Raw genomic sequence first — 27,032 nt, 5'->3', positions numbered from 1 at the left:
AAAATCGAAGTTTTTCTCCTTCCCTGTACAAATCCTCCATTTTTCTTATTACTTGCGATTTTATAAACAGTGCAACTTTATTAAATGACTATCTTTGCAGAGATTCTTATTTTCTTAAGTATGTAATATTTTTCAAGTTTTAAAATCAATTTATTTAATCTATACTGGAACCAAAAGGGAAAAAATGGCTTACCATATAATCTAATTTCTATGATGTTCATGATTCAGCAAGACTTACTAAGTTGCTACCATATGCCATATGCCATGCTGTTTTAAAATTTTTGCTCCAATAATCTAATCTATACTAGCATTTCAAAATACTAAACTTAGGAATTTTAAATGAAAATCCTAAATCCGGGTGCTTGGGTGGCTCAGTGTTTGAGGGTCTGCCTTTGGCTCGGGTTGTGATCCTGGGGTCCTAGGATCAAGTCCCACATCAGGTTCTCCACAGGGAACCTGCTTCTCCCTCTGCCTATGTCTCTCTCTTTCTGTGTCTGTCATGAATAAATAAATACAATCTTTAAAAAAATCCTAAATCTGTGTTAAAAGTCTTGTGATCCTGTTGCCCTACGAAACACTGATGGGCCTAAGAATAGAGACTGTAAGTAGTTTTTGACTGATTAATGGTACTACACATTTGTTAACCACATTAGTTACAAATTGATCTTGAATTCATTTTTATAATTTCTTCCTCAATGAAAATAATCTTCACATGAAGCCTTTGGGTGTGGGTGGATCTGTACAGTCTCCAGGCTTTGAGACTGAAGCTGACCACAGTCCCTTGCCTACCGAGTTGAGGTGAAGATCAAAAGATACAACATATAGTAGAGGGCTTCACAACACTGTCAAACCAGAGTAACCCTGGGACATAAAATATGTGTGGTCTATGGTAAAGATAAATAAATAAAATAACCATCTTTAAGTACTTTAAGTACAATCATAAATGGTTGTACAATTTTAGATGACAGTATAAAATCCTTCCACACAGTCAAAAGGCACCTCAAATATAGTGTGTGAACAATCAAACAGTGCTATTCAAACCCAAAGATAAGGAAGTAAATCATTCACTTACAGAGATAAGAGCCTTGCACACTTCAAATGCTCTGTGAGGGTCAATGGTGAAACCAGAGCCCCCAGTATGGTACCAGAGGCCTGGGAAAGCCACCCTAAGAAAGATATCCTACAAACTCTCAGTAGTCACTTTCATAGCCATACTTCAGTTTGAATGTGTGTCAGATCCTCTTCTGAGGAGAGGTCTTTAGGGTGGGATGTTTGTAGTGATAAAAAAGGAATTAGACTGATGATAAAGTATTAACAGTGTGTGTCAACACTGCTAAGTAAGAAAAGGAGAGGAAGGCTACGAGTGAGAGTGATTTTGCTCTCTCATGCCTTCATGATTTCAAATACACATACATAGTCAGAAGCAAATAATCACGTTCATCCTCACTGACAAATGGAAGCAAATGATTTATTTTAAATTGAATTTTGGATAAATTACCAATTAGAAATAAAGTCCAAACACAAACTTGCTCATAATTATTCTGGACTCACAATTACACAGAAGGAAACAACTATAGATAAGCTTGTATTTTTAAGACATAAAGGTCTACAAATCAACATAAACTAAAAGTTAAAATTATAAAAAATTCCATGCTATTTTCCTTTAGAAAAAAAAAACCTTATGATTTATTGTCTTATAAGCATTTTCAGAAGGGAGTTTTGGGATTAAAACAATTTCCTCAATATTTATTTGTGTGACTAATATATTAATCAAGAATTACAAAAAGTTTTGAAATTTTAAATATAATACTTGACAAAAATTCACATAAATAAAATGTGATCACTTTAATCTTGCAAGGCTTTCCTTCAGTTTAGGCTAGGAGTTATCTGCTTAACTGATAACTACTAATACCAAGTAAAAGTGTCATGTTGTATCATCAATGCAAGTGATAATAAAATTGCACCATATGATTTCATAAACTCCAATTATTCTGAAACAAAGAAAGCATGTTAAACTTATGCTTTAGAAATTGTTCCACATGTCATTTAAAGTAGTGAAATTAAATAACTTGCCAAATTGACTGCATATTCCCAGTCAAAACATTTGTAAAATTTAGCATATAGATATGTGCTTTAAATTATCAATTGTATGACCATCTGAGTTTAGGAGACTCTGGATCTATATATATATTTTAAAGATTTTATTTATGTATTCATGAGAGACACAGAGAGAGAGAGAGAGGCAGAGACACAGGCAGAGAGGAAGCAGTTTCCATGCAGGGAACCTGATGTGGGACTGGATCCCTAGTCTCCAGGACCACGCCCTGGGCCGAAGGCGGTGCTAAACCGCTGAACCACCCAGGGATCCCTTGGATCTATATTTTCAATGAGCATGGAAAAGATCAGCAATTCTTCCGAAAATGTGTTCCTTGCTGATATAAGTTAAATTTAAAGTAAGAAAGTGTTAAATCTTCATCAATTCTTCACAGTTCTAGGTATCCAATTCCTATCCAAAAAAGGTTCTTTAAGTGCTTAGTTGTTTTTCACTTACAATGATTTCATTACTGAGTATTATTGTAGCTCCTTGATGTTATATTGGGGAAAAAAAAACATATCTTGAGCTGACAGTGACTGTCATGTCAAAGAATAAAAATTATGCTTCTTGACTCGTGATGTGGATTGCTTTTCAGTCAAGACCTCTTCCCAAATCAGTCAAATGCAATCCTGCATTTTAAATTATTAACATAAGAAAGGAGCTATTCTGTGCCTTATTATAAAGGTAGAATATTTTACGGACATTCACTTGTTTCTTCACACATTCATTTGAAAATGATGAGCACCTTAACCTTGAATCACACAGATTTGGACAGAGAGACAGAATTCTAATCCACACAACTTCAGAACTGAGAGATTCATAGTTGGAACAAGTATTCATGATCATAAATCTAGAAAAATATGAGTGAGGCCATAGACTTAAGTCTGTTAAGTTAGGTTCACTTCCAAATATAATTCTATCATGATCAGAAAGCAAATGTGTAAGCTTCGCTTGCTTACAGTCTTATACTTCCAACAAATCAACAGGTGGTTTGAATCAATTAGCTATTTGAATCAAATAGAGCATTTGAACACTACCTCAAAGATAACGAAATGGTTAACATTTCAGACAGTACAGTAGGATCTGGAGGGAAACTGCAGTAAAGATACTGTGTACTTGAGATAACATGTAAATAGAGTGACATAAAAAGCAATGCTGGGCTCTCAGAAGGTAAAGGGAGACAATTCTATACATATGATACCACACAAAAATCTATAGAGAAAAAAAAATCATCATTGAATTAGCAATTTAACAACACTGTTCCTTAAAAGAAAGGTTACAAAAGGTTACAGGGCATTCTGAAATACAATTACAGTACTGAAAGTAGCTACAAAGTCTGTGACTTAGTTCATATAATATTCTTATCTAACAGCTCCAAAGTCTTGGCACTTTTTAAACATCTCTATTTATTCTATAGCAATACACAGAGGAATAGAAATAGCTCCTCTACCTCCCACATTCCCTGTAAAACCGGTCCCATATTCCCTTCTTAATAGATTAGAAAACTAAAGCATTTAAGATAAAGGATTTTTTTTTTGTGGTTCCACAAAAGTCAGATTTAAAATTTAGTTTTCTAATTTGTAAGGTAACAACTTTTCACATTTGCAACGCCTCACCAAGAATAGATATGGATAGCCTCAATAATAAGCAAAACATAATTAAACAGCAGTTGCTGTTATTTTGCCTCAGGATGGCTGAAGAACAAGCAAACTCCTTAGTTGATGCCCCTCCCCTGAAATCCTAATGTTAAACAGTAAACAATGAATATTCTTGAACATACTCAGGAGGTCGAGTGTCTGGTCCAAGATCTCGGTGTAAAGAAATCCTGTCACTTGCAAAAGCATTAAAACAGTGTTTTGTTTCTCCACGTTCTTTTTCCTTCTGCTCTTCAACACTTAAATTGGTTGTCTTGAATGCTTTACCAGAAGCACCAGGTGCATTAGAATCCTGAGGTGGGCGGTCAAGAACCGGTTTCAATTCTGCTGCTGTATAGTATCCTTGCAAACAGGGTCTCTCACCAGCATCAATGTTTTGCCTGACAGGTGCTCCTATTTGCATTTTTGGCATTGCATCTTTAATATTGTTTACAGCTTCTAGCATGAAATCAAACATCTTGTTTTTGTTTATATTTCTTTCCATCTTTGATTCCTCTTTGGAATATTGAATACTAACTTCTCTTTGCATTAAAATCAAAAATATTATAAAGAAAAAAATTACTGTACCAAGCTTCCAGAACTTTTTATGATAATGTCTTTTAAGATGTAATTTTACTAGTCGCTTTATGTGAGTCATTCTGGCATTAAAAGCTTGCCACTTGACAAATAACAGTTATAGTTTCCTCGTTACTTATATTTTTTTATCATAGATTTGCTGGCAAGAAGATTTCATTAAATGGCAATACCTATAAACAGAAATGATAAATGGCATTAGTAGCTATTCATTCCTATAGGCATGGCTCAATTCATTCACTCAACCAACAACTAAACATAAGCTATAAACAATGTACTCTTATGGTTAACAAAAATACAAAGATATTTTGCCCTCAAGAAAATTACACTTTTAGAAGAACATATTTGCTGTTATTAGCTGTAATCTATTGAGGCTATAAATTATTAGAGATTTATCTCCAGGAAAAAATACCCTGTAAATTGTGGCTAATACCTACTACATGATAGGCATGTGATTGTTTTTATAAACAATTTATAAACCTTTACTCCAACTAAACCAGTTAAGATTACAAAGCAGCTTCACCAACAAGTAAACTGGCATGCTTCAAATTTGTTCACCTGATTACACTTGTGAATCCTGACGAACCAATAAAGACTAGAAAATTAAGAGCATCTATCACGTTCTTATACCACAGCTATTTGCAATAGGCCACACAAATACAAAATCTAATAGCAAAAAGAAGACAGCACTAAATTTTACTTGATGTGACACTAAAGAGGCAACAGAAATCACTGAGTTACAAAAGCAGTACTTAGTTTAATAAAATACTGCTTGCAGTTGACCCTAAGAACAGAGTAACATGTTGATTAAACTCCAATGTGGGCCACCAGAAGAGAAAGAAAGGAAAAGAAAAAAGAGAACATTGATGATAGCCTGAGTCACAGTGAAGGCTGAATTTCTTCATGATGTTTTCAAAATTGTAATATGAAGGGGTTTCGGCATGTAATTTATACCATGCACCATTATACTCAAATTTGCAGAGGCAGAGGGGAAGGAACATGCCCTTTTCCTTAAATTCTAAACATATTTTAAGGCAAATTTAATTTATAGAAGTGAAAATTACGTTTGACACTTTATTCAGTTTCTCTCATATTGCTAAATTTAAAATTAAAAAGCCAAGTTCTAAGATGGATTCTCTGGCCTTTAGTAAGACATTTTAAGCTAAATAAAACAGGCAGAACTTCAATAGTTCTATATACTATTCCTAATTGGAAAGATATATATATATATATATATATATATATATATATATATATATATAGTATGGAATAAGCATTTTGACTTCAAAGAATAACTCAATTACAATGCATGTTGCTCATAAAAATGAGATTCCAATATTTCTGAGTATTGGTTACCTTAAGAGCCTCATATAAGAATTAAAATGACATGGTAAGCTTTTTACATTATTTAAAGCCATAATATAGTTTCAGAACCACCCAATTGCTGCCATGTAATTTCTTGTTTACCAAACGTTGTGCTAGGCTCTGGCTACCAAATTAAAGATAGCTCTTGCTTTCAAGGACCAGAGACTAGTATGAAATATGGCATGTCGACATGCAACCACAAAACAGTGTGACATGTGCTGAGACGTAAGACTATGAAAGCAATACGGAAAGTAAGGAAACATCCCGGGGAAATTTTCCCAAAGATAACATCTGTGAGCAAAATCTTGAAAGATAAGCAATTTTTAGACAGGTGGACAAGAAAGCAGAGAGAGAAGAGAATGAATGATGGATACAAAGACATAAAAGCAAGACAAGACATGGGCAGTCCTTGAGTACAGCAGAAGTGGAAGATAGGACATAGCAGGAGGGGAAGCCAGGAGGTCAAAGACCAGCACACAAAGTGAGTTTGGAATCTGCCAATTTTGTTCTGAGTGGGAGGAACTGGATAATTTTTTTTAAAGATTTTTAAAAAAAATTTTTTTTAAAGATTTTATTTATTTATTCATGAGAGACACACAGACAGAGGCAGAGACACAGGCAGAGGGAGAAGCAGGCTCCATGCAGGGAGCCTGACGTGGGACTGGATCCTGGGTCTCCAGGATCAGGCCCTGGGCTGAAGGTGGCGCTAAACCGCTGAACCACCTGGCCTGCCCGGAACTGGATAATTTTGAGGAAGAATCATAATCATATTTATGCTTTATATAAATCACAGGCTCCTCAGTACCAGTAAAGGTGACCAAAGAAATGAGGAAAGTAGGAAGGATGGAGAGGACTAATTCAGGAGTCCAGGAAGTAGAATCAAACAGCACTTGGTGAGAGAAAGGAAAGAATGGGAAATGGGTGGCTACAGTGATGACATTAACAAAGGCAGGGAATATAGGAAGAAGAGTAGACTTGGAGTAGGAATTAAAGAGATAATTTGTTCACTTTGGGAAACAAATGTGAGGTGCTGCTAGGACTCTCAAGGTGAGTTCTCATGAGTAAAAAGATATATAGGACTGAAAATCACGGAAAAGCTCTGTACCAGAGATGACTCTAGGGAGTCAGTCTTGGGGTACAGAAGAGTTCACCTGCAGTATATAATGGAGACCAGAGAAACAGCTACATTTAAGGGGTGACAGGAAAAAGGATAAACTGGAAAGAAAGATCAGGGAATATGAAAACAAAATAGAGGCAATCAAGGAAAAACAGGTTAATAGATAAAGCATCCATGTCAAGTGGATATAGATTTTACAACCTGCAGTTTATCCTTGAGAGATGTTATTTCTTTCACAGTTGGTTCATCTTTAAAAGTAAACTGCACTAGAGCTGGTCCAATGGGCTTTAGTGCAAAACCAGGAATGAACCTGGCAGAGAATCCACTAGACTAGTTACAGTCATGCCTCGAAGATCTAGGTTTAGGATTTAGGGCACATTCAGACGAATAGGGCAACAATCTAATCTAAGAGGTTCTAGGGAGATAAGAACAGGCAACAGTTGAGGCTTCATAGGATAATGGTCACCTATGAAATACTATCTGATCACCTTTCTTTAACTACAGCTTGATAAATAGATATAAAATCAACCTATGTTCATCCTCCTTCCTATCCCTGAGTTGATCACCAAAAATCCCCTTCTCCAGTGCTTCTAGTGATACTAGATATCCTGAGCAGCCAAACGTAAGCTAGATCAGGAATTTGAGAAGGAATGAGCTGGTCTCCTTTGGACGTTTTAACAACACATAAAGCAAGAAATGATCCAAGGAAAGTATAAAGGGAGATGACAGGACCAGGTACTTCTCTAACAGTGATGGTTTTCCCAAAACATTATATGCCAGAAATCATATTTGTGGGTAAGGTGGTAAATGAGAAAGAAGGATAGAACTAATGAGGTAGTTGGAAGAAAGCCTTTTGTTTTGGAATAAATTATAAACTAGAGAAGTTCTTCATCAATAAGGCAATAATCTATCATTGTGTGTTTGTCTATCTAAGGAAGCCACTCAATTAGTAGGTTTTAGTTTAGGATATCTCCAATGAAGGAGTAAAGGAAAACTCATGAAGGGCATACAGTGTCTCCCTATTCATGGTTGTTTTTCTGGCACTTACCAGAATGTTGGTGACACAGTGAACACCCAAAAAATGTTTGTTGACTGGAAAAAGGAAAGAAGGATCAGGATTTCGCTTATTATTAGAAATAATAAACAATAATTCGCTTTTGTTAAATGTTGACTAGGTCCCTGATACTTTAACATCACACAGATTCTCATTTAGTCTTCCAACAATCTTGTGAAGTCATTCCTATTTTCCTGACAAACAATGAGAGTCAAATAGATTAAGGGGCTTGGCCAATGCCATTCATTTAAGTGGAAGGGTACCATTCTCCCAACTGTGTTCAAACTCAGGTCTGATCTAAATTACTAAGCTTTTAACTGAAGTTATCTGAAATAAGATCTTTAATAGTCAAGAACTGAGACTCTAAGGGGTGTCTGGGTGGCTTGGTAGGTTAGACAGTTGACATGATTTCAGCTCAGGTTGTAATCTCAGGTCCTGGGGTTGAGTCCCACATCAGGCTCCACACTCAGAAGCGAGTCTGCTTGAGGATTCTCTCTCTCTGCCTCTCTCTCCCTCTGTCCTTAACCCCACTCAGCTCTCTCTAAAATAAATAAGTAGACCTTAAAAAAAATGACTAACACTCTAAATGTAAAGAGATAAGGGAAAAACCTAAGGAAAGAACTACAAATAGCTTCATATCAGGTAAGGTTTTCTGGACAAATGAGTTAAAAAAAGAAAATAAAAGAAAAAAAGAACACAACTCTTTTCAGAGCATATTTTTAGAAATAAAGATTGAAGATGAGATTGTAGATTTTAACAATAGAGTATCAAAAGATTGAGATCTTTTAGTGGCAGAGTCTACTAAAGTAGGAACATGATGCTTTCCTCTCTTCATATTATTTCAAAAGGGAACAGTCGTCTTTTATTAATTGCTGATCACTTGAAGATTCCAACATAAATCTCCCAGGGACTTTTATATGACTTTTTTATATGACTTTTTTGTCCTTTGCTGCTAATATGCAATATCAGGCTTCCATTAATGGAAATTACACCCAACATTAAGCGTCTCTATGAGTGGTCTTCAACTAAGGATACACATTAGCAGAAAGCTCTTTTAAAAGAGTGCCTTAGGCTTCCTTCCCCTCTAGAGAGTTTGATTTAACTGTTTGAGGGGCAGGGCCTTGGTCCTGTTTTTGTCATTATTTTAGGCTCTCCATATAATTCTAAAGGGTAGCAAGTACTAAGAATTACACTGGTGTAGGTCATAAGACTTTGGGCAAATCAAAACTAGCACCTGATAAGGAAAGGACTGCATTTATCCAAAGGCAAACCCACTATTAATTTCTAATATTCCAAAGACAGGTTTTTCAAAATAGATTCTTTTTTTTGTTTGTTTGTTTTATTTATTTGTGATAGTCACAGAGAGAGAGAGAGAGGCAGAGACACAGGCAGAGGGAGAAGCAGGCTCCATGCACCGGGAGCCCGACGTGGGATTCGATCCCGGATCTCCAGGATCGTGCCCTGGGCCAAAGGCAGGCGCTAAACCGCTGCACCACCCAGGGACCCTCAAAATAGATTCTTGATATAAAATGAGAAAAAGTTATTTTGACATGAAGAGATTAAATCCAAAGCAAGAATGGCCCAAAGTTTCTTGAAAAGGCTTAGAGATTACTGCTGATATAAATGAGACACTGGTTCTACTGCAAATTAGTGTTGTAAAATTTTTTACATATTTTATTCCCATCACAAAGATGGAAAAACACAAACTCTGAACAATAAAATACATAACCCAACACAATAAATGAATGGGTTAAAGAAAACCAGGATTCTTAATTCCCATTGCTGGGAATAACATCATGTTCCTAGACCTGACTACTTACCAAGTTTGAAGACCTATGTGAAAACAGCCAATGAAACAAAACAAATCTCTTCTAGAATCAACTTCCAATTAAACTCAGAAGTTTCAGAGATGAAAAAACAATAAATCAGCCCAACAGCAAATTCAAGATATAAAATGATTAGCAGATGACGGTCTTGTTCTTACTGAACTCTTTCTAAAGCTTTAAATACACCTATCTAAAATGGTCACTTGCTAATTATAGAACATCAGATTCATAGGAGATAGGAATACCATGAAATCTTTTTTAAAACTAGAAAAAAATAATTTAAATTCAAAGACCTTCTAAATTTCTAAAATTAGAAAAAAATTAAAATTCAGAAGCCCTCTGATCTTAAAAAATATCAATGTATATGGTACTTTATATGTAGATATTACAAAAGTGTATTAATAATAAATAAAAATATCCACAAAATGATATTTTAAAAGGCTAAAACCATATGCATGAGTCTAGCAATCTGAGACTGGGTTAAAATCAATGGATTATTGGGGCAAAAATATATTTCTATAGGAACAGAAAGACGTGAAATACCACAAATTAAAATAACCTAACCACAAGGCTGTGGCTTCCACTTATGTGGACTATGGTTTCTCAAACTCTAGTGTGACAATGAATCACCTGAGGATGTTGTTTAAATGTAGATTCAAATGGGAAAAGATCAAGATAAGATCCATTTTTAGTGTCTGTTTGTCCCTTCCAGGTAAAAAAGACACACTGCAGAAACATTAGTTATTAGTTTAACTTAAAAATTCCAACTGAAGCAATCCTCCAAAGTAGAAAAGTAGTGAAAAGAAGAACATTTCATAACTGCACGTGAAAATAACATTTAATAAAAAAGAGGAAAGTAGTTCTTTCCATTTCTTATTCCTATATTTGTGACATTAAAATTTTACATCCTCAGGGATTCAGGGTCTAGTTCCAGGTGACTTTAACTGGCACAAAGCCTAATTGGTATATGAAACTTGCTTGCTATAGCATGAATTAAAGCATGCTATAAAGAGTTAAGGGTAATCACAGAAATCTAAAGATTAGCAAAAATGTAGCATATATTGCAAATTAAGAAAAGTACAATATTGCAAAATTAATGTATATTGGATCATTGCCGCACATTATCATCTAGATTTCCTAATCAAATTTTTAAAACAAAACAAGAATAAAAAAAAAACTTGCCCTAATAATAAACTTTATGCGCTTGGGCAGAAATTCTATTAAATGCCCTCATCTGCTGGTTAGGGAAGGGAGGAGTGGCAGGAAGTCATTTCTGCTTGTATTCTTTGGTAAAATCAAATGTCATGGTGAATTGCTATTGCGGTTTGTTAGTTTTGATTATGCTTAAGTCCGTGTCTACATCCTCACCAGCAATTCCTCTGAGCAGGAAGTAACTTGTGGATATATGACAGGTGACAAACATTGATGCAAAGCAAACCGCATGGAGATGGCTACATGCTGCCTCACAGGAGAAGGCAGACATATTCCAAAGATTTCAGCTAAAGACAAAGTACTGTTGTGCTGGCTGGCTGGAAAATGCCACCAGCGGACAACTAACTGCATGCAACTGTCATAGAGCAGGATTACTTTCTGAAGAAAAGTGTGTCTGCCGGTATTATGACAAAAAGCCAGAGTTGACCTCCAACAACTCAGAGGCACAGGTTTTAATACAGAAAAGGGTGTGTGGTCAAGCATCCAAATTCTCAGCTAAACTTGGTCAAATAAGCATTCCATTAACAATATTATCTTTGAAGGTGAAAGGTTATAGACAGGATCTTGATTTGTGGACCAGCGAATTCTATCTTTACAGTTTGGAGCAAACAAGTAATTATGGAACTACACTATCCTTTGTGGGGAGTGTAGGATGGTGGAGAAGGGGAGCTCACATACATCTCCTGCTACTGTGAATAAATCTGCAGCTGTGAAAGCCTATACTGATTATTTATGGCATATAGACAGTAGAGGAATTTTGAGGAGTAATTTGAGTAGTACCACAGATTACCCACTTAACTAGTACTTCCCCTGGGCAGAAGTACCAAATTTTAAAAGATTTGTCTGTCTGTTTACCTTGTAAACATAGTTGATGGCTCTTGGATTAGTAAAGAGACAGAAACTACATAGTGATTTGAAAAAGGAAAGTTTAATCTATTATTAAGAGAGGATTGGAGTAACAAGGAATTTGTTAGTGAGGGTAAAAGAGAATTCTAAATAATATAGTAGTAGATATAAGGGGTGACCACTACCCACAAGGCTGAGATGGGGGCCCAAGGAAGAACCCTCCCTTCGTCAGTGCTGAGATCCAGAGATCTCTACGGAGAGAGCACAGTGTCAGATCCCTGATGGTGCAAAAGTGACACAAGTGTATCACTAGTGAGACCTGCCAAAAAATCTGCCCTCTGGAGTCCCAGAAGAAGCCACTCAGAGATAAATGTCAAACACTGGAACTTGCTAGGTACTGAAGATAACTGCTGGCTGCTGGCTGCTGATGGCACCTGGAACTAAGAAGCTTGTCCTCTGCAGGAGTCTAGTGCACTTTTATGTATAGCCTGGGTTGATATGGTGCCAGACTGGTGCCTGTGTTAAAATTTGGGCAAGTTACCTAGAAACCCAGTTTTGGGGGGCCCCCAGTGTGCAGCCCTGTATGAAGCTAAACAGAGTGCAGGGAGCAGTGACCAAGGCTAGGGAACTGATCCATGATGTCTATGACTCCAGGTCAACACTACTGCCCACATCAAGCTCTGAAGAAAGTACAGGGTAGTGGCAGCTCTAGAAAAAGATGTGCTGTGCAGTTACCTGACACTAGGGAAAACTATGCAGAGGCTGAAAAGTAGAAGACAACTATGCCCAGAAAGAGCCTAACCAGAAAGCCACCCTGGAACCAGGAAAGGAAACACCTTCTGCTTTCAGTGTCCTTCCAGTGTCCCTCCATTATTACAGAGCAGAAGAGAATAAATTTGGAACTGAGAGACAATAAATTGATAAGCAGCACTGTCTACCTTTTCAGCTACTCAGTTTCCATCTGCACACTTTCTCACACATTTGAACTCCTGTACAATAGCAACAACTCCATATTCCACCTAACAAGATGCAAGCATCCTACTTACAAGTAAAGAGGAAACCTCAAAATGAGATGCAGAGTACCAACAGCCATTGTATCCATTACTGTGACCATGTGAATTACTTATCAAATTCTGTCACAATCCCACCTAATATTCTGTTACTTAAAGACTAGTAAACTTCATATCTAACAACTTCAATGTAATATTTAGTTTAAAAAAAAGGGGGGGGATCCCTGGATGGTGCAGCGGTTTGGCGCCTGCCTTTGGCCCAGGGCGCGATCCTGGAGACCCGGGATCGAATCCCACGTCAGGCTCCCGGTGCATGGAGCCTGCTTCTCCCTCTGCCTATGTCTCTGCCTCTCTCTCTCTCTCTGTGTGTGTGACTATCATAAATAAATAAAAAATAAATAAAAATAAATAAAAAGTATTAAAAAAATAAAAATAAAATAAAAAAATAAAAAAAAGAAAGAAAATACTGCCTCAAAAAAAAAAAAAGTACATTAAGTAGAGTGACAACTGAATGCCCAGATATGTTACTGAAGCCCTCCTGAATTTTTGTGATTCTCATTACCCTCTGGTTCGCAAATCCTTCACCAAAACATCTAAAGCACTTGCTACTTTCTGCTCATCAGATACAGTCAACAGAATATTATCAACATAGTAAACCAATGTGATATTTTGTGGATGTTGGGATAATTAAGATTTCTAGGACAGGAGAACTGACCTGGCTCTTGGCCATGCTAGATAAAAGCAAATTGCCTTTGGTGGTCCTTGTAAATTGGTATGGAGAAAAAGCAATTAACCAAGTCAATAGCTACATACTAAATGCCAGAGGCTGTGTTGATTATATCAAGTAAAGATACCACATCTGGGTCGGTAAGCACATTTGGAATCATCCAATGATTAAGTTCGTAATAGTCCATTCATTCTCTAAGATTCATCCAACTTCTGCACAGGCCAAATAAGTGAGTTAAATGAGATGTAATAGGTACCTCAAGTCTTATTTCAAATCTGTGATGGTGGCACTGATCTCAACAACTCCCTTGGGGATATAGCATTATTTCTGATTTACTCTCTTAGAAGGAGGAAAAGTTCTAAGTTCTTCCACTTAGCTTTCCTATCACGATGGTCCTGAATCTATGACTTAGAAAACCAATATAGGGATTCTGCTAGTCATCCAGAATGTTGACTCCAATCATACATTAAGGAAATGGGGAAATAAGCACAGCGTAGACCTGCTGACATGTGGGCCCCCTGTGAGTCAGACTTGAGCTAAGATTCCATCTATTATCTAATTACTATAATTCCCCATTATGACTAGAGGGCCACAAAGTGTATTCTGGCTCCCTAGGAACTAGTAGGAAAGGTCTGAGTATTTTCCCCAAAGCATAGCCTCTCTAATAAATGGCTACATGTCCTTCTGGGGAAGGCTTCTGAGGAAGATTTGTGCAGCCTTCTCAAGACTAGGCCTCAACTTCAATCAAAGGTCTCTGGGCCTGTGAATTGACTTACATTTGGAAACTGGGTAAGAGGTAATGATGCTCAACTGTGGCAACTAAAGCCAACGTTTTTGCCACCAGGCTTAGTGGGTTTTTTTCTGGTACATACACAAAGTGATACTGTGGTACTGCTCATCTATTTCATTCATCCCGTTTGAAAATCAGTGCCTTCTGATTACATCCATGTCCCTGATTTCCATTATTGTATATATCCCTACTTTGTCTTTGGTGGTTAAATGTTGCCCCTTGTCTTCTGCTACTGTAGCATCCCATCATCTCCACTGAAACCAGGGAGCCAATCTTGAAACCAGGGAAGCCTCACATTAGTGAGGCTTTTTTCTCAAAATCTTAGTAAAGGGAGAGTGTACTGGGGCTGTGTCATGGAACATAACTGGAGGATGGGCATATAGGTTGCACACAATAAGTTCAGTGAACATTCCTTTCATGAAGGAGTCCCAAAACTCACAAGTAATAAACAATTTCTATCCACTCATTCTCTCTCTTGAAGCCTCAGACTATTAGGGATAGGGGAATGTGGAAACAAATGAGTAAGACTGCTTGCTGCTCGATTGCTATCACTTTGCATTTCTACAGGCTTATCATTCTCCACATCTCAGCTTCCATTCCTATCTTTAAAAGTGTCAGCAAACTTTCTATAAGTCGCTAAATAGTAAATAAGTTTTATTTTGTGGGCCGTATGAGTAGTTGTGCAATTACTCAACTCTTTTTGTTGTGCAAAAGCAATCATACACAATACACAACAAATGGGCAAAGCTAATTCCAATAAAATTTTGTTTACAAAAACAGGTCAGGGATAGAATTTGGGCCAAGGGCTGTTGTTTGCCAAGCCCTGGTCTAGAAATCCAAAAAGGCTTCAGGCTGAGCATTTACATTATTTTCCTGTACTTACCCAGTCTCCATTAGCTTCCACCTCCCAGATGTAAAAGAATCAAATAGTCCACAAATCCACATTAAAAAAAAAAAAGGCATAAAAGCAATGTCTGTCTTAAGATTAGACTATATTTACACCTATTTTGAAATACAGACTATCCCTCCACTTATCTAGTCACCATCTGAAATTCCTGCATTACACATCCCTCATGGGTAAAGCATGAAAAAGTCTTATTAATACATTTCAGTTGGAAATAAACCAGGGTCAGACTAAACTAATTCTTCTCAAAAGCCAACGTCAAGACTATTCATAGACAATTACCACACACTGAGACCCAGGAGAATGCTGAATGCAAAGCTCCATACAGGGAAGGAAGGGAGGGTACCTAATTCTGTGGGATTTGTACTTACTTTAGGCAAAGGGGAGAGGCCCTTAGAGATTTTTTAATTTTTTTTTTATTTTTTTATTTTATGATAGTCAGAGAGAGAGAGAGAGAGAGAGAGAGAGAGAGAGAGAGAGGCAGAGACACAGGCAGAGGGAGAAGCAGGCTCCATGCACCGGGAGCCTGACGTGGGATTCGATCCCGGGTCTCCAGGATCGCGCCCTGAGCCAAAGGCAGGCGCCAAACCGCTGCGCCACCCAGGGATCCCCACCCTTAGAGATTTTAAGGTGATGACCTAATCCCACATCTGAAATTTAAAATGGTTATTCTTGAAGCTGTGCTGAATATGGATTTGGGGGCAGTTGGTGGGGTGGGGGTAGGCAGCCAAAATGAAGACTGAAGGGGATTAAAAGACTATTAAAGTAATCCAAGTGAGAGATTGAGTAAAAGGGGTGTGGAGACTTGGGAAGAGATCTGGGAGTTAGCGTTAGCTGAATTCAGCAAATGAATCGATGAGGAGGCTGGGAACTTTGTTAAATTGTTAAAGTGTGCAAAGATGGGTTCTTGACTTGTTGAAAAAGACCAGCTAATGAGTGCTCTGTTCTAGATTATCTGCAGAGGAGGACCTAGAGCTAAAAAGCAGGTTATGAGGCCATGAATGCTAAAAGAGGTAATGATAGAGGGCAAAGGGTATAAGGAGATTGATGACCCTTGAAAAGCAGCAAGTCTTAACCAGTTCAGAAAGATGGGTCGAATCTGAAAAAACAAAGGTCATGGTCAAAAAGCTCAAGTAACACAAAGAAAATAATAATTTTAATGGAATATTACTCAGCCATTAGAAATGACAAATACCCACCATTTGCTTCAACGTGGATGGAACTGGAGGGTATTATGCTGAGTGAAATGAGTCAATTGGAGAAGGACAAACATATGTTCTCATTCATTTGTGGAATATAAATAATAGTGAAAGGGAACAGAAGGGAAGGGAGAAGAAGTGGGTAGGAAATATCAGAAAGGGAGAGAGAACATAAAGACTCCTAACTCCGGGAAACAAACTAGGGGTGGTGGAAGGGGAGGGGGGCAGGGGGTGGGAAACGAACTAGGGGTGGTGGAAGGGGTGGTGGAAGGGGAGGAGGTCCACCAGCAACTGGGTGGCGGGCACTGAGGGGGGCACTTGACAGGATGAGCACTGGGTGTTATTCTGTATGTTGGCAAATTGAACACCAATAAAAAATAAATTTATTATTAAAAAAAGAGAAAATAATAATTTGCATCAGAAACCTTTCAGTTCAGAAATCTGAACTATTAACTGTCCCCCAAAAGGACCCACTCTGCCATCAGGTATTTAGTACCAGGTGTTCTTTCATCCTTACCCCTATCCATCTGACTCAGAATTATCAAACTCACAAGACATCACACTACTTGCCTCCATCAATGTATCAATCAGTGTGAGGATAACTTCTAGAAATTTATCTCACAGATATGCTAGTATGCTAGTAGAATGATAACCTGTAAGCCTACACAGTAAAGCATCATTTAACATCAAAATGCTGGAACAACCGCCAACTCTACCAATAGGAAAATAAGTTATAATAGATAAATTATGATAGAGTCATATGATGGAATATTATGCCAAATTAAAAACAAATAAGGTACTTTATATGCTGATAAGAGGTTTTTTTCCACAATAAGTTAAATCTTAAAAAAAGATTCAGGGATCCCTGGGTGGCGCAGCGGTTTGGTGCCTGCCTTTGGCCCAGGGCACGATCCTGGAGACCCGGAATCGAATCCCACGTCGGGCTCCTGGTGCATGGAGCCTGCTTCTCCCTCTGCCTGTGTCTCTGCCTCTCTCTCTCTCTCTGTGACTTATCATAAAATAAATAAAAAAATTAAAAAAATAAAAAAAGGATTCATCTGCATTCTTATGTATGCAATTTATATACATTACATTATACATAAATTGCATAAGAATGCAGATGAATCCTGCATATATGAATGAATATATATATATAAAATGTAAGCACTGTTTTCTCACAGGGAAGAAAACCAGGTGTCAGAGGGCAACAGCAAAAGGAAGACGTATCATATTCAGCTTCTTACTTTTTCAAGATTTTGGAGCATGTGGATAGAGTAACTATCTAAAAAATATGCTGGAAAAAAACTGAAAGTGGAATAAAGATTTTCTGACAGATATCTCAAATTTCTTAATTTCATTCATTATTTCTCAAGAAGCTACTGGGGAATGTATTTGATCCTCATGAGAAAGTAAACAAACAACAAAATCATCATATTTAGGAAATAGGGACTCCAACAGAAATGTCAGCAAAGAAAAATCCCAAACAATTGCTATGGAACAGGTCTAGAAACAATAGCCCAAACTGGAACAAGAGGACAGAGAGCTTCAGAAGAAACCAGTAAATCAGTGTGATTATGTGGGAAAATCATACTGAGAAGATGTGGGAGTATACAGAAATAGAAATGGATATGTGGAAAAACCAAGCAATTTTTTCTTAAATGAATTAATTATTAACTCCATGATCAAAACAATTTTACTCAGACTCAACAATACACATTATTGCAAAGGGCAAATACTGAAAGAAACTCCTAAAAAAGGTTAAAGTTGTTTCTGGAGGCAGCAGGACTGGGGTAGATGAGAGGTGACTGGATTTTGGTTGCTGTGCCGTTGTGAGCCTTTTAATAATTCTAATTTTATTTACATATAAGCAGGACAGGAGTACAGGATTTGGAATCAGACAGCTTGGATTTGAAGATTGGCTCTGACATTGCACTGGCCTCATAGATAGTGGTAAATTACTTAATCTCTCATTTTTCCTGTCTCTATAATAGGGAGAAAAATAGCATGCACCTCATCGAGTGACTTTGAAGATTAAATGTGTAATTCATATAAATTGCTTAAAATATGCCTGGCACATAAGTGCTCAATAGTAAAATCATAAATAAGGGCTAATACTTACTAGGACAACAAATATTAACTTCTGTTCCTTGATAAAAATATAAAGGTATTAATCACTAAGATCTAATTTTTAAAATATAAGCCACATATTAAAATATGCTCCTTCTGTGAGGAATCTCACAAAGTTGATACTCCCAAGTACTAAGTGGGACTTAATTTCTTGAGACTACAGTCTTCACTGTAATCCATAGTTGGGGTGGGGGGTGGGGTGCAGGGGAAGACTGGTGAAATATTCTACTTAGTGCTGGAAAGGGGGAGCTTTGGCTAGATAGGCCAAAGGAGGACGGAAGAGCGTTCCAGGCAGGGATGATGACACTTCAAAAGACAGAGGCAAGAGGAACATGACATGCAGTGTGTGCACTACACAGGAGCTAAATGGTGGTGCCAGGCCTTTAGGCTGGGTCAAGCAGCTTACCTTATCCTAAGGCAATAACGGGCTTTAAGTAGTTTTGAATGTTTTGAAAAAAAAAAAAATCCCTCTGGGTACAGCATAGGGAACTAACCAAGAAGTATTCAGATAATCAGGAGGGAGGCATTTGCAAAAATCCAGTCAAAAGATGATGGTAGTGACAGGAATGGAGAAAAGTAGATGGATTTGAAAAATATTTATGTTAAGAGGTAAAACTGACAGATGCCTTTTTTTTTTTTTGGTCTAGTCTGATTATATTATTTAAGTAAAAGCTGTCCCCCTTAACTCCTCACCAATAGCAATATACTCAGTTGTAAAACATTTATAAACAGAAACTAAGATTTCAATCACAAAGTTAACTCCAGTAATAAATGGTAAAACTCAGATCTTGGAACAAAACCAGAAGGCACAAAAATAACAGAATTCAAAAGAATAAGATGGAGATAACAGCAATCTAAATTAAATAGACTAATTAAGTACATGAAACAAGTTTCCTAATTCCTCAATTTCTGTGGTTGCCACCCATAAAAAAAAAAGACTATACTGACTGCCCAGTGTCTCCCCGTGCCATTTTCACCCCAATATTTTTACTCCACAATAGACTTAGAGGAAAGAGAAATATTCCATGCTTTGTAAATATCTAAAAGTGATGTGTGTATACACAAGCACAAAAGCAGACTATATTAAATCATATATGTAAAGTTCATGATATTAGTATGCATAGGACGTCGCCCCCCAGCTCAGGTGTATGTGGAGGTGTGTGTGGGTTGGGGTGGGGAGAGGTATGCAGTTTCCTAAGTGAGGTAAGATCTCAACTGAGTCTTAAGAACCAGAAGAGTTCTAGAGATACAGATAAAAAGTAAAGTATCTCAGCAGTGGAAAGTAGCAAAAGCACATAGGAGAAAACAATGAAATCTGTTGTTAGAACATAAAATTTTGGTTTACAGAGTAAAACCATAATTAAGCAAGGGCCAGTTTCTGTGGTACCATTTTAAGGACCATGGGTTCTATCCTGAACTACGTGAAGTTATTAAAAGACTTAAGCATAGTAGAGAGAAATACAAGTTTATATTTTTAGCTGAGGGGTTCTGCTGAGGATGGATTTGAGCTTAACACCATCTGGTGAGATATCAGGTAGCAGGTGGCTATGGCACCCCAGTTAGGAGTTCATGAGATCCTGAACCAGAAGAGAAGTAGGAGAATTTGAGAGGGGGGTAAGGGCAGAAGATATTAACAGGTTCAGTCATCTAAAAGTTGTGGAGGTTAAGAGAGTAAAAAACCACCTCTGGATTTCTGCCATGACCCCTGGATAGTGGTGCAGATCCATAACCCATTCTTCAAAATACCTGGAACCAAAATGTTTTAAAATTCAGAATATTTTGAAAAATAGAATAAAGCAAAATTCAGAGTATTTTTGGATATTAGGAAGGAGATATGGTTTGCATACCCAATAAAAGAGTATGCCCCCAGCAGTGCCTGGAACAGTACCATGTAATCAAATATCATAGTATATCTGCAGCAAGACACATCCCACCAAGTGGAATAGATGATAAATAGCTGACAATGCATTTAGGTTTTGTAGAAAGTTGAGTTCAAGTTTTACTGACAAATGAGTTACCAAAAACATTTTGGTTTTCAGAGATTTTGGAGAGGGGGTGGTTGGGGATTGTGGATAAGAAATGTTAAATGTAGTAATACCTATAAATAAAATATAGGAAGTAAAACAGGTTGTTTTTGTCTTTGACGGGGTGAAGGTTCTTATTTACTCGTGTACAATCTCAGATAATTATGACCTCTTAAAAATGTCCAGCGGGCAATGGTATAGATGAACGAACTAGTTGGTACAGTTTGAAACTAAAACAATTACAGGGAAAATGTATACTCAGGGAAATATTCTCTATTTAGTGCCAAAAATATGAGCCCAACTCAGAAAATGACTCAAGGAAACTTCATCTGTCAATAGCCACTAATGACCTAGAATTTAGAGTCCCACTTGTGTCTGCTTTACCACATAAATTAATGCATTTCGGTCTTTTGCCATTACTGGCATTGATTTGAATTCAATGTTGCTATTAACAGTACATTAATTGTGTTAAAATCACCCAAATTATATAAAATGAATTATTCTGATATTAACTAGATGCATAATTGACTGAAAATATGTCCTTCTCAATCAGATTTTCTAACCATAAAAGATCTGTCATAACAAATACATTTTTCGACACTTTATGAACCAGAGAACTGAATATGTTCTGAAGATGATTTTGGCATAGATCATTTCCAAAATATTAAATATACTACTTTTCTTTTGGAGGAAAATTCCTTCTATCAGGAGTTAAAATTAAAAGCTTCTATGGAAAGTTTAGTCATCCTATCAGAATTTCCAAGCCTGTATCCCTACAGGTCACTTAGGAACCTAATCCAATCTCTCAATCTCCCAATCTAGTCATTTTAGGGGTTAGGGGTCTGATTCCTAGAGTTTGTCTCTTAAAACTGTCTCATAGTAAACAAACAAATAAAAATTAACAGACTACAAACCAAGAATAAACTGGATGTTAACTCTAATAGTTTTTTTTAACACTCCATCTAGCACTATTAATATGCCATAAAATTTAGAATTTAGAATAGAGCTGAACAGAATTATTTTTCTCTTACAAACTTGACAATTGTTACCATCAATATCCCTTCAGAGAAACCCTTCCAGTTTTTCCTGTCCCCAAAACATACTACACTATACTGAAAGATCCATTTAAAATATAATAATGTACAGTGAGGTTTCACTGTACATTCCTATGTTTGATAAATTTAGTCTAACACCAACTCTTAGAGTCTCAAGCCCAAGAAACTTTTAATGAGGATTACAATATAATTATATTTTTAAAAATGTACAGCTTGCTTTTTTCTTTCAAGTATGTGTGTGTGTGTGTGTTTATGACACAGCACACCAATAGAAAAATTCAATAGGATGCCGTTATTTGCATTGTAGGTTCCAGCCCATTTGTGGTCATAGAAAAATCAATCCAGTGTGACGAGACCAGTATTTTTTAAATAATAGAGAAAATCCACATTGTGAGGTTAAATATTATTTTGTGAGCCTTGTTTCATGTATCACACACACACACACACACACACACACACAGAGTGTACTGCACTGAAGGTTAGAATATATTTCTTATTGAAGACTGCAGTCCAAAGAGAAGTTTTAAAAATACTAATGTTGAAGAACTATGCTCTCCAGCCAAAAATCTAGAGTGTTGCCAATGGAGGAATGACCCTGGGCTGCTGCCTCATAAAATATATTTTAGGCCAATACAATAAAAGATCAGAAGACTAAATTATATTGTCCGTGTTGACTCAAAAAACTAACTGTGGCTCTGAAATACCAAGAATGGATTAAACATCTCAATCCACATGGCATCTTCAATACACATGTGATCTACAATAAGAGAAGAATGACATTCTCACTCATTCTCCCTGGAGTCAGGCATCATCTGGACAAATAGAAATTAGGGCAAATCAGAGCTGGACAAAGAACAACAGACTATTTTGTACTCATAAAGGCCTTACACACTCTATGAAAGACAAAAAGATAAACATCTTATGATAAGTGGGATTAAGGGTGGTGAGATAACATGAGCCCTGGGTCAAGTCTCTGGAAATAATAATGCCATGTCTACCACTAACTTGCTGGGTGAACTGAAGTTAGAATACCTCTCTCAGCTTTGGTTTAATCACAAACTGTATGGACTGACTGAATATCCAAAGTGGATATTATCAGGAAATCCTGATAATTCTAGGGTAAGAGAAGATTCTTGATTTAAGGCCTCATTACCTTAATCTAGGAAAGTTTTTTTTTTTCATTTTACAAATAGTTTAACTGAGGCACACTGTTACTCTAGCTAATGCAAACATGTTACATTCCTCCTTTAAGAGTAAAGGTAGTCTAATATCTGGCTCAATAATCAATAAAGTTTAATTCTCTAGATTTGAGGCGCAACATCTACATCTAATTTTTAAAATAGTATTTAACATATGTTCTTTCTCTGTATGGAGATAAGATTAGGGGGGCCAGCCAGGGCCTCTGGACAAAAGCAGAAACCACTGCTTGAAAATATCATAATTATATCCTGTTTGTGTGGTCGACTTTTTACCTTTAACTGCACGTTAAAAAAACTAAAAGAGAGAGAGGGACGCCTGGGTGCTTAGCGGTTGAGCGTCTGCCTTTGTGGCTCAGGGTGTGATCCCGGGATCTGGGATCAGGTCCCACATCGGCTCCTTGTATGGAGCCTGCTTCTCCCTCTGCCTGTGTCTCTGCCTCTCTCTTTCTCTCTGTGTCTCTCATGAATAAATAAAATCTTTTTTAAAAAATAAAATAAAATAGGAGAGAGAGAGAGGCAAACCATAAGAGACTCCTAACTATGGGAAATAAATTGAGGATTGCTAGTGGGTGGGGGGATGGGGTAACGTGTGATGGGCATTAAGGAGAACACTTGATGGAATAAGCACTGGATGGTATACACAACTGATGAATCACTGAACTCTACCTCTGAAACTAAATAATACAACATATGTTAAATAAATTGAATTTAAATTTAAAATCTAATAAAAACAACAACAATGAACTATAGGAACTGCCGAGGCATTTTGTTAAGAGTGCAATTCAAAATATATTTTTAAAAACCAGCAAAGATAGAAGTAAGCAAATGCAGACACTGGAATTGCCATTTATTATTAGAAACCTCTGTAAAAATGCTATAGTTAAAGCAATATAAAAAGAAAGATGCTTGGTACAACTAAACTGTTCAGAATGCTTAACATGTATGATAGACTTCAGATATTAAAAGTAAAAGTTAAATTTAAAGAATTCTAATTGTAGGGTATGACTTAAACCTCATGTCTTTTAGCCACAGACTCAAAGAAAATGTACACAAGCAAAAGAAGCAACAGCGTTTCTCACAACCAGAAAATGCAGCGACCTTCTTATTTTTTAACAATGGATTTTTGAATTTAATTGTCTTCATTGTATAACTTTCACATTATGCTGGCTTAATAACACTTTCTAAAAATCAGAAGAATCGTTAACTCTGTGGGGTTCTAAAAACAGCAACAGCTCTCTGATGAGTCTGAAGCCAAGTGTCTCTGAGGAGTCACGGGAGAAGGAAACAAAAGAGGAAGGTAAGCCCCGTTTTCACCCTCAAGTCTTAAGCTTCAGAAAAGCCTAATTAGGCAGGGAAAGGAATCTGGGCCTGGCACACCCAGGTTCAGTCGTGGCAGGACCCTGAAACAAACTTTCTCTGGACCTTTGAGTCCTATGCGCAGGCAACGCAGCCGCGACACCCGGTCCCTAAGTCAACAGGTCCTCACCGAGGCGGCGCGGCGGGGGAGCGGCAGCTGCAGCCTCCGTCCGACCCGGGACCCGGAGCGGGCGCGGGCCTGGCTTAGGGAGCGCACCCGGAAAAGTGAGGCGGGGGGGGGGGGGGACGGAGGGAGAGACGAGGGAGGGAGGTCGGCGTCCCGACCGCAGGGCGCTTTCCAAACCACTCGGAAACCATTTAAAGGGCTCGGCGGCGGGCGGCTTCCAGCCCAGGACTGTCTGGGGTCCGGATGGGAAAGTTGCCTGGCAAAGCCCTGCCCTTTCCCGTCGCGGGCCTGTCCCCCCCGCCCGCACCCCGCTCCACCACCACCCGGCACCGGGGCCGGAGCAGCCCGGCCACCTGCTGGCCCCCGAGGAAACGCGGCCGTCCGGCGCCTGGCCCAGCCCCCCCCCCAGTCCCCCACACCCCCCAGCCCCTCCAGGCCCCTCAGTCCCCCACGACCCCCAGTCCCCTAGCCCCCCAACCTCCAGCCCCCCAGCTCCCCAGCCCTCCAGCCCCCCACGCCCCCAGTCCCCCAGCCCCCCCAACCTCCAGCCCCCCAGCTCCCCAGCCCTCCAGCCCCCCACGCCCCCAGTCGCCCAGCCCCCCAACCTCCAGTCCCCCAGCTCCCCAGCCCTCCAGCCCCCCACGCTCCCAGTCCCCCAGCCCCCCCAACCTCCAGTCCTCCAGCTCCCCAGCCCTCCAGCCCCCCACGCCCCCAGTCCCCTAGAACCCCAACCTCCAGTCCTCCAGCTCCCCAGCCCTCCAGCCCCCCACGCCCCCAGTCCCCCAGCCCCCCCAACCTCCAGTCCTCCAGCTCCCCAGCCCTCCAGCCCCCCACGCCCCCAGTCCCCTAGCCCCCCAACCTCCAGTCCTCCAGCTCCCCAGCCCTCCAGCCCCCCACGGCCCCCAGTCCCCTAGCCCCCCCAACCTGCAGTCCCCCAGCTCCCCAGCCCTCCAGCCCCCACGGCCCCCAGTCCCCTAGCCCCCCCAACCTGCAGTCCCCCAGCTCCCCAGCCCTCCAGCCCCCCACGCCCCCCAGTCCCCTAGCCCCCCCAACCTGCAGTCCCCCAGCTCCCCAGCCCTCCAGCCCCCCACGCCCCCCAGTCCCCTAGCCCCAACCTGCAGTCCCCCAGCTCCCCAGCCCTCCAGCTCCCCAGCCCTCCAGTCCCCCACACCCCCAGTCGCCCAGCCCCCCCAACCTCCAGCTCCCCAGCCCTCCAGCTCCCCAGCCCTCCAGCCCCCCACACCCCCAGTCGCCCACCCTCCCAACCTCCAGCTCCCCAGCCCCCCAGTCCCCAGCCCTCCAGCCTCCCCAGTCCCCAGCCCCCCACGCCCCCCAGCCCTCCAGCCCCTCCAGCCCCCCAACCCCCCTCAGCCCCCACTCTCCCAGGGGCCAGCTGCGGGCCACCAGGGCTTGGACCCCGGCCCCTCCCGGGCTCGGCGGAGGAGCAACCGAAACCCCGCTCTCGAGACCCCCTCCAACCGGCCTCGGCGGCCGCCCCGCCGCCGCCCCGACGCCGCCCCGGGCCCGCCGGGCCCCCGCCCGCTCACCTGGCGGCAGCGCTCGGCCGGCGGGAGGCAGCGGCCGGCGGGGCGCGGGCGCGGGGCTCGGGGCGCGGGGCGGGCAGGGCGCCAGGTGCAGGTGGGCGGCCGCGCCCCCGGGGGGTTGCTGTCCTACGGCCGCCGCTCGTCCCGCTCCGCCGCCGCCGCCGCCGCCGCCTTCCCGCTGGGCCGCCCGCGCTGCCGGGAGAGGCCGAGGCGAGGCTGCGCTTCCTCGGCGGGTCTCCCAGGTGAGCTCCCCGCGGCGACGTCGGCAGGGCCGAGGGCCCCGTCCCGCGCCTGCGCGCCAGCCGCCCGCCCCGCCCCGCCCCGCCCCGCCGCTGCCCTACCTGAGCGCCCCAGGTGAGGCCGCCCGGCGCGCGGCGCGGAAGCCGTCCGGGCGGAGCGCGGCCGCCACCGCCGCCTGCCGGGCGCACGCCTCGCCGGCCTCCCCGGGGCGGGGGCACCTGGCCGCCGGCGGCCCGGGCGAGCTCCGGCTCACGCTCCCCGGCCCGCCCGTGCGGTCCGCGCGAGGGCGGGGCTGCGCCGCCCGGAGCCGGGGGCGCCCGGGGCCCCCGAGGAGCCGCTCATGTCGGGGCAGCGCGCTCCCTCGGTGGGGGGGGGGGGCGCCCGCGGGTCAGGCCCCGCGCCGTTGGCCGCGCTTCCTCCCCGGGCCCGGCCCTGATTTCATCACTGGGCTCGGTGGTTTCCGCCGGTGCGAGCGCCCGCTCTGCCGGGGGCGCCTCACGTCCGAAGGAGGCGCCGCCCCCTCCGGGGAGCCTGCGGCGCTGCGCCGAGCCCGGGAGCCCCGGCCCGGCCGCGGAGCCTGCTGCCCTCGTTCGCACACGCGCTCGCTCCCAGAAGAGGTTGCCCCTGCTGCGGGTGGGCCGCAAAGCCCAGCGTCTGCGGGGAGGTGACTGCAGAGCCCGGGGGGGGGGGGGGGGCGACACAGGGGGTCTCGCCACTGTTCCTCAACCCAGAACTTGTTTTTAAAAACAGCATTTCTTCCCCCCCATGATAGTTGCAACTTTCTTTCAGCCTTCCTGGGGCTGTTGGGAGACACACGGACACCCCCAAAAGCAGGACTTAAGAAAAATGCCCTTCCTATAAACTCGTTCACTATTTTGGCCGGATCTTCAGTGTACACAGGAATATAAATAGAAAAGTAGCCGATGACACGGTGGCAGGTTTTTCTGTAAAGTGTAGCTGTGGTCTTCCTCCTGCATTTTGACACAT

The 27,032-nt window shown here is 41.0% G+C and overlaps 1 protein-coding gene across 2 annotated transcripts in view; it reads right to left on the bottom strand.

The window, feature by feature from the left end:
* Positions 1-26,075, bottom strand: part of GALNT3 (polypeptide N-acetylgalactosaminyltransferase 3) — a 44,705-nt gene extending 18,630 nt beyond the window's left edge. Inside the window, exons 1-2 of one of the 2 annotated variants that reach the window (XM_055308242.1) lie at positions 25,809-26,075; positions 3,876-4,496 (exon numbers count right to left, since the gene is read on the bottom strand). In XM_055308242.1, the coding sequence (XP_055164217.1) occupies positions 3,876-4,387 (512 nt within the window). In that variant the 5' untranslated portion in view covers positions 4,388-4,496; positions 25,809-26,075. Of the gene's footprint in view, positions 1-3,875; positions 4,497-24,264; positions 24,500-25,808 lie in introns of those variants that run through there. The other variant, XM_055308243.1, reaches the window with a different exon arrangement.
* Positions 26,076-27,032: the final 957 nt, after the last annotated feature.

Source organism: Nyctereutes procyonoides, unplaced genomic scaffold (genome assembly GCF_905146905.1).
Source record: "Nyctereutes procyonoides isolate TBG_1078 unplaced genomic scaffold, NYPRO_anot_genome, whole genome shotgun sequence".
In the NCBI taxonomy this organism is placed as follows: domain Eukaryota; kingdom Metazoa; phylum Chordata; class Mammalia; order Carnivora; family Canidae; genus Nyctereutes; species Nyctereutes procyonoides.
This window is presented reverse-complemented; position numbering and strand designations above follow the sequence as displayed.